A 7,920-nucleotide genomic window follows, 5' to 3' on the forward strand; every position below is an offset into this window, starting at 1 on the left:
GCATGAACGGGGGAGGGGCAGAGAGAGAGAGGGAGACACAGAATCAGAAACAGGCTCCAGGCTCTGAGCCATCAGCCCAGAGCCCGACGCGGAGCTCGAACTCACGGACCGCGAGATCGTGACCTGGCTGAAGTCGGACGCTCAACCGACTGCGCCACCCAGGCGCCCCATCAACAAAAATTTTTTTAATGTTTGTTTATTTTGAGAGAGAGGCAAAGAGCGCGCGAGCAGGGGAGGGGCAGAGACAGAGGCAGAGAGAGAAAGAATCCCGATCAGGCTCCGTGCTGCCAGCACAGAGACCGACTCAGGGCTCGAACTCACGAACCGTGAGATCATGACCTGAGCCAAATTCAAGAGCTGGACGTTTAACCGACTGAGCCACCCAGGTGCCCCTATAGTTCGTCATATATTTATTAAGGACGAAGGGGGTATGAGGCAGTGTGCCTCGTCTTGGGGGGACAGTGTGAACAGCCCCAGGCCCTACCCTCAGGAGGTCAGCAGTCTGGTGGGAAGGAGCTTGTGGTCGATAAGCCCTTACCCCTCAGGGCAGCTGCTTTCCTTTGACATCGGTGACCAGCCGGTCTTCGAGATCCCCCTGAGCAACGTGTCCCAGTGTACCACAGGCAAGAATGAGGTGACACTAGAATTCCACCAGAACGATGATGCAGAGGTCTCTCTCATGGAGGTGCGCTTCTATGTGCCTCCCACCCAGGAGGATGGCGTGGACCCTGTTGAGGTGAGGCCTCCCCTCTTTGCCTTGGGAGCATATGGCGCTGAGCAGGCCCTGGCCTGCCTGGGAGCAGGTCGCCGCTGCCTGACTACCAGTGTGCACTTCTGCAGGCCTTTGCCCAGAACGTGCTGTCCAAGGCGGATGTGATCCAGGCCACTGGAGACGCCATCTGCATCTTCCGGGAGCTGCAGTGTCTGACTCCCCGAGGCCGTTATGACATTCGGATCTACCCCACCTTTCTGCACCTGCACGGCAAGACCTTCGACTACAAGATCCCCTATACCACCGTGCTGCGTCTCTTTCTGCTGCCTCACAAGGACCAGCGCCAGATGTTCTTTGTGGTAAGCAGAAGCCCGTGGGGGTGGATCAGCCTGGTTTGTGCCCGAGTCTTTAGGAGATGGATCTTGCCGGTGTTCAGTTCGTCAACAGTTCTCGGGGTGCTAAACCTTGTCGGTTCTTCCTTACCAGATCAGCCTAGATCCCCCCATCAAGCAGGGCCAAACCCGTTACCACTTCCTGATCCTCCTCTTCTCCAAGGATGAGGACATCTCCTTGACTCTCAACATGAACGAGTGAGTGTATCCCTGAACTCTTGTCCCCCGCTGTCCTGGCAGGAGACCGGCGTGCTGTTAGAAGGCAGCAGTGCTTGTGACCTCGCATTCCTCTGTTTGCAGGGAAGAGGTGGAGAAGCGCTTTGAGGGGCGGCTCACTAAGAACATGTCAGGATCCCTGTACGAGATGGTCAGCCGGGTCATGAAAGCCCTGGTCAACCGCAAGATTACAGTCCCAGGCAACTTCCAAGGGTGAGAGTGCTGGTCTGGGCTCTGGCCCGCCTAGGGGGCACCGTGCTGGGAACCTAATCTCTTGGAGGTCCGGTTGGGTCTGACCATGATGGGTGTCAGCTGTCTCCTTAGGGGTCAGCCTAGTGAGGTTTCCTCACGCGAGGGCCTGAGGACACTCATGTCACTGCTGAGAGAGGTGCCTTTGGCTCTGTGCCACCTGCTGCTGAGGTAGGCACTGACTGGGCTCCCCACATCCTCCGCCAGGCACTCAGGGGCCCAGTGCATCACCTGCTCCTACAAGGCGAGCTCAGGACTGCTGTACCCCTTGGAGCGGGGCTTCATCTACGTCCACAAGCCCCCCGTGCACATCCGCTTCGATGAGATCTCCTTTGTCAACTTCGCCCGCGGCACCACCACCACTCGCTCCTTTGACTTTGAAATTGAGACCAAGCAGGGCACCCAGTACACCTTCAGTAGCATTGAGAGGTGAGGGCTTCCGCCAGTCACTTCCTAGGCATTCTGGGCCTGTGACTCTTCCCCAACTTTTCAAGCCTTGAGCAGAATTTTTCTTTTGCGTCCCTGGGATTTGGTCCTTCTTGGAGGAAAGCCTATCACTTTCTGTACTTAGATTGTTTCCCATATTAGGTGTCTGGTACTAGCCCTTCTTCTCCACTCCCCCTATGATGGAAATGCTATCTCTCCCTTTCCCGGAATGAGCTTTGTGCCCGGGAAGAGAGTAGCTAATGTTTATTGAGTGCTCACTGTGGGCTGAGCGTCTTACAAACATCTTCAGGCTGAGTCTTCATAACAACCTGTGAAGTACGAAATTCAGACTCGTACAAAGATGAGAACGTCCCTTTCCCTGATGTTCTACCCCTGCCCTGGGCATATCTGGTGCCTAGGTGCACACCCTTCCCCATCCTTTCTTTCCCAGATGCTTGACGCTGCAGGTTCCTTTGAAGACTAGTGTCTGACTCTCCCTCACCGCTGCCCCCAGGGGTCTGTGGGCTGTTAGGTTGGGCAGCGTGCTCGCCAGCTGCAGGCCCCACAGTCCGCCCTGGCTGATGGGTGTCGGACCAGCTCCAGGCCCCACGGTCTGCCCTGACCGACGGGTGTCGGACCAGCACACGATGCACCCCTGCGTCAGCCCCTCCATCTAGTAACATGGTGCCTCTCCCCACACAGGGAGGAGTATGGGAAACTGTTTGATTTTGTCAACGCAAAAAAACTCAACATCAAGAACCGAGGATTAAAAGAGGTATCTGTGTGTGTGGAAAGGATGACCCTCTTCTCCTGTCGGGGGTGGGCAGGGATGGATTCTCCTGGCTTTTTCTTCACTCTCTCTTTTCTTCTTACCCTTATAGAAAAAAGAGGTGCGTGTGACCCTTCCCCCCTCCTGGTGCAGGTTTCCTCAGCATGACCTTAGAGCAGCCTCTGCAGCCCCTCAGGAGCCCCCAGCGGGCCCGGGAGTGGGAGGGGCTGGGACTAACCCAGTTGGCAGGAAGTCCTCGGGCATCGGCCCTGCATGTTGGCTGTGTGTGGACAGTCCGGCCCCAGGGTCTTCTGGGAGCTGGTCTTACTCACAGGCATGGGGGTGTGCTTTTGAGTGTACAGGGCTTCTGCACCAGGGTGAGCCGGCCCTCACTCGCCTCTCTTCTCTGGCTAGGGCATGAACCCAAGCTACGATGAGTATGCCGACTCTGATGAGGACCAGCATGATGCCTACTTGGAGCGGATGAAGGAGGAGGGCAAGATCCGGGAAGAGAATGCCAACGACAGCAGCGATGACTCAGGAGAAGAAACCGGTGGGCTAGCCTTGGCGGTGCTGGGGCTGGGGGTACCAGTGGGCTAGCCTCGGCGGTGCTGGGGCTGGGGGCGGTCAGACTCTTGCCTGGGGCCAGAGCTGGGTGTCTGGGTAGGGGCTGGGGTCTCCGTATGGGGTGATGCTGATGCATCCCGTGTTCTTCTTCAGATGAGTCATTCAACCCAGGTGAAGAGGAGGAAGACGTAGCAGAGGAGTGAGTTTTGGTTCCATTCACGGGGGTGAGGTGGAGGCCTGTAAGCTTGAGGGACCAGAAGATATCTGGACATTTCTCGTGTCCCAGCATTAGCTACTGACCCAGGGTGGGAACGTGACCTCCAATGAGGTAACACCCGGAAATGCTTTCAAAATCGTCCAGGGCTTTGCAAGTGCAAGGCACGTCGGAAAGCCAAAAAAGCAGTGGGGAGAAAATGGCACTAAGAGCCAGTGCTTGCCCACTCACTAGCTGGGAGTGTTGGGGTCGGTTGCTGAATCTGTGTATTTTATTTTATTTCTTAAAATGTTTTATTTATTTTTGAGAGAGAGGGCATGACCAGGGGAGGGGCAGAGAGAGAGGGAGACACAGAATCTGAAGCAGGCTCCAGGCTCTGAGCTGTCAGCACAGAGCCCAACACCAGGCTTGAACTCATGAACTGTGAGATCATGACCCAAGCTGAAGTTAACCAACTGAGCCACCCAGGTGCTCCTCCCTGTGTATTTTAAAGAACCTAATTATATGGGTATGGATGGACTTGGACTGAAGTTAGTTTTCCTGTTTCTTTTCTTTTTCTTTTAAAGTAATCTCTACACCCAGTGTGGGGCTTGAACTCACAACCCTGAAATCAAGAATCGTATGCTCTCCCGACTGAGCCCCGACTGAGCCCACTGGGCGGCCCTAGATTTTATTTTGTTATATTTACTTACAAAAAATTTTCCCTTTTCTATAATGATTGTCCCTTCATCACAAAAGACTCTAGGGTGGATTAAGACAAGTAGCTCAAAGGAGGTAGTGAAGAGGCCTTGGGGCATGTTCCGGGCAAGATGAGACCAAGTGTCTGTCCCCAAGAGTATGGGGGTGGAGGAGGTCGTGGGTTAGGCCTTGACCAAAGAGAGCAGCTGAAGCCTTTGTTACTTTGTGTCTCACTGGTTGACTGTTGCCATGCTGGGTGTGAAGAGGCAAGGCCGGTGTGGGGAGGGGACCCAAAGCCACCTCAGTGGAGAGGAGGAAGCAGGGTGGAGACCAATGGTGGAGGCTGTCCTGTGGTCCCGCCTCCCCTTTTCTGGGCAGGGAGCTTTAGACTCATTTCCCTCTTGCCCTGTGGGGCAAGAGGCTGTGGGGTGCTGTCCCCCCCCCGGGGCCTAGGCCCCCCCCCCCCCCCCCCCCGCCGGCAGGTTTGACAGCAACGCCTCTGCCAGCTCCTCCAGTAATGAGGGTGACAGTGACCGGGACGAGAAGAAACGGAAGCAGCTTAAAAAGGCCAAGATGGCCAAGGACCGCAAGAGCCGCAAGAAGCCTGTGGAGGTACACGCTCGGGTTGGGAGGGTGTTGGGGAAGCCGTTCCCTTTGCCTTCTGTCCACCACCAGTGGGGCCTGTCAGGTGGGCCTGGGGCTGCTTTTTGTGGCCAATGAATATGGCCTTGAGGAGTATCTTCTTGGGAAGTTTTCTCTCTGGCCTTTGAGATAATTAGCTTCTGGGAGATCTGAATTAGGAGACTGGCTTTTTCTGTCCCAGCAGCCCCAGGCAAGGGGCCCCTGGTGAGCTAGGCACTGGGTACTGGGGGTAGGAAAACAGGGTTCCTGTCATTGGGAGCCCTTAGTTTAGCTCTATGCCTATTTAGTCCTTCTCCCTGTTTTTCCTCCAAGTAGGTGTTGTCAGTAATTTCTTTCGGAGAACATGGGGGTGTCTGTGAGAAATAGATGGTTGAAGGCATTTGGGTTCTTATGTAGGTGAAGAAGGGCAAAGACCCCAATGCCCCCAAGAGGCCAATGTCTGCCTACATGCTGTGGCTCAACGCCAGCCGAGAGAAGATCAAGTCAGACCATCCCGGCATCAGTATCACAGATCTTTCCAAGAAGGCAGGCGAGATCTGGAAGGGAATGTCCAAAGAGAAGAAAGAGGTGAGCGGTAGCAGAGATAGAGGGGGCAGGGATGGGCCTTTGGTGAAACTTTTCTGTATAGATTTTGCCTGTGTTAGGGAAGAGGCCTCATTCTTATCTCTTTTTTTTTTTTTCATGTATGTATGTGTGTGTGTGTGTGTGTGTGTGTGTGTGTGTGTGTGTTTGCGTGAGAGACAGGAGTGGGATCGCAAGGCTGAGGATGCCAGGAGGGAATATGAAAAAGCCATGAAAGAATATGAAGGGGGCCGGGGTGAGTCTTCTAAGAGGTGAGTGTTGGGAACAAAATGGCCCAGTGATTGCTTTTTCGACATCTATTTTTGTAGGTCTAGGTTGAGAATCAGGGTGCTGAAGATAATAGGTATGCTCTGACCGCAATAGGGCAGTGCTCCTCAAGTCTGGGTAGGCAATTACCCAAGTATGGGCAGTTTGCTAGGGAATTGCTGAAGTCACAGGATAAAGGGGGCCCTTTTCATGAGGGTCAGTTTTATTCAAAGGTATGGGGGAATTAGCAAAAAATTACGATGGAACATCATTCACATGAACTTTTAAAGACAAAGCAAGAGATGCCAGTTAAGTCTGTGAGTGCAACTGCTTCAGGCTCCGGCCTGTGATTTTTCTGGTTATTTGCTTAGGATGCCCTCCCTTGGGGCTCTTGGGGCTGACCTGGCTGGCTGTTCGTGTTCATAGTGAGATAGCAGTGCGGCCGTGAGTGAGAAAAGTTCTGTTAAAAGTTAGGGTGGATTGGCTTTGGTGGGTGAGCCTGAAGGCCCAGACCCTTCTCCCTCTTGCTGTTATAGGGACAAGTCAAAGAAGAAGAAGAAAGTAAAGGTGAAGGTGGAAAAGAAATCAACGCCCTCGAGGGGTTCATCATCCAAGTCGTCGTCAAGGCAGCTGAGTGAGAGCTTTAAGAGCAAAGAGTTTGTGTCCAGTGATGAGAGCTCTTCTGGAGAGAACAAGAGCAAAAAGAAGAGAAGGCGGAGCGAGGTGAGGCAGGAGTTTGGGATGAGGGGCCCCTGAGGGGTGGTTGGCTGGGGGCCAGGGGCCGTGGTAGGTCTGTGAGAGTAATGAGGGGGGAAGGGAGTGCAGATTGGAGGTCTGAAGGCCAGTGCTGCAGCTCAGGGAGAGGGAGTAGGGAATTAGGGGTCCTTCCATCACTGAAAAGTGGCTCCCTGGGAGGGCAACCAGGACTCAACCTTTCTCCTTAAGAGACTTTGATTTTCAGGACTCTGAAGAGGAGGAGCTGGCCAGTACTCCCCCCAGCTCAGAAGACTCAGCATCAGGATCTGATGAGTAGAGCAGGGGGAAATTCTCTCTTCTGGAGGTTGCCCTGTCACACCTGCAGTCTCTCCACCCGTGTTTTGGTACCAGTTTCTCCTATGAAATGTAGTCCTTGGATTTTGTGCCATGTGGACAAGCTCTTCTGGTGGGATGTGCACTTCAACTGGGGCAGCAGGGGAGGCGTTTTCCCTCTACTGCTTTCCGAGGATGGCTCTTTATAATTTGGGGAGAGATTGGGTGGGGGGCAGGGCAGTGCAGGGTGAAACACTTGGCCTGCTCTCCCGACCTTAGGGATGTAGCCGCTGCTTCTCCTGTTCAAGTTGCTGCAGCAGGGGTCATGTGCGATCAGGCCTGTAGCTCCTAACTGGGGTCTATTTCTACTTTTATTTTGTATTTCTGGTCTGTGAAAATTCAACATTTAATAAAGGGAACTGACTTTGGAAACCATGTCCTTATGCCTCCTCTCTAGCCCTGTTGTATTGTCCCCATTGTTTTTGGTGGTGTTTCCCATGCTGTTGTGACTGGGCAGGGCTCTGCTGGCCAGCCGGGAAGCAAGTCTCCAGGTACATCCTGTTCTGTTCCCGGTTGGACAAGCATTGGTTTTCACTCTCTTCTGCCGGTATGGGCCACCTGAGAGTCTAGAAATGAGAGCTGATCTGATTAGGAAGTCACTTTCACAGTTCACTCCATTAGCCAAGCTGAGGGGAGGCAGCTTCTGGCGCAGTCCTCAATCACCTAGGAGTCAACGGTCTTCCAGGGCTTTAGATAATGGAATCAGGAGTGACTGGCCCCCTTGCAGCGGGGAGAATGGAAACCTGAGCCTGGAGAGTGGTGCGTGCGTGCGTGCGTGTGTGTGCGTGTGTGTTGAGGGGGGTGTGGGTAGGGGTGCAGGAAAGCTGTGCAGTATGTGTGAAGCTTTTGTTCTTATGGGAGGCAAGGGGTATACCAGATTTTGAGGTCGAGAGGAACTTCCATCCGCTAAGGGGGCAAATCAGAAGATAAACGAAGACCCGCTAGGAAAATAGAGCTTGCAGTCGTCCTCACCGCGGCTCTACCTCCGAACTGATACACGTGGAGCGGCCACGTTGGTACGTTCTCAGGTGTTTGCCACAGGAAGCCTCTCCAGTCCGCCAACGGTTCCCTTCTGTCTCGCCGTGACTCTATGGTGCTGCAATCAGTGCCGGCCGCCGGGCCCCAGTGGTTCGTCCCC

At 54.1% G+C, this 7,920-nt stretch overlaps 1 protein-coding gene across 3 annotated transcripts in view; it reads left to right on the top strand.

Annotated features, from left to right (window-relative positions):
* SSRP1 (structure specific recognition protein 1) overlaps positions 1 to 7,157 on the top strand; it is a 10,090-nt gene extending 2,933 nt beyond the window's left edge. Inside the window, exons 5-18 of one of the 3 annotated variants that reach the window (XM_040495127.1) lie at positions 546 to 736; positions 841 to 1,071; positions 1,199 to 1,302; positions 1,405 to 1,533; positions 1,777 to 1,998; positions 2,698 to 2,770; positions 2,877 to 2,885; positions 3,179 to 3,317; positions 3,485 to 3,530; positions 4,706 to 4,835; positions 5,262 to 5,432; positions 5,610 to 5,698; positions 6,230 to 6,416; positions 6,655 to 7,157. In XM_040495127.1, the coding sequence (XP_040351061.1) occupies positions 546 to 736; positions 841 to 1,071; positions 1,199 to 1,302; positions 1,405 to 1,533; positions 1,777 to 1,998; positions 2,698 to 2,770; positions 2,877 to 2,885; positions 3,179 to 3,317; positions 3,485 to 3,530; positions 4,706 to 4,835; positions 5,262 to 5,432; positions 5,610 to 5,698; positions 6,230 to 6,416; positions 6,655 to 6,726 (1,793 nt within the window). In that variant the 3' untranslated portion in view covers positions 6,727 to 7,157. The remainder of the gene's footprint in view (positions 1 to 545; positions 737 to 840; positions 1,072 to 1,198; positions 1,303 to 1,404; positions 1,534 to 1,776; positions 1,999 to 2,697; positions 2,771 to 2,876; positions 2,886 to 3,178; positions 3,318 to 3,484; positions 3,531 to 4,705; positions 4,836 to 5,261; positions 5,433 to 5,609; positions 5,699 to 6,229; positions 6,417 to 6,654) is intronic. The other 2 variants (XM_040495128.1, XM_040495130.1) reach the window with 2 other exon arrangements.
* Positions 7,158 to 7,920: the final 763 nt, after the last annotated feature.

Source organism: Herpailurus yagouaroundi, unplaced genomic scaffold (genome assembly GCF_014898765.1).
Source record: "Herpailurus yagouaroundi ecotype Mexico unplaced genomic scaffold, PumYag 187, whole genome shotgun sequence".
Taxonomy (NCBI): domain Eukaryota; kingdom Metazoa; phylum Chordata; class Mammalia; order Carnivora; family Felidae; genus Herpailurus; species Herpailurus yagouaroundi.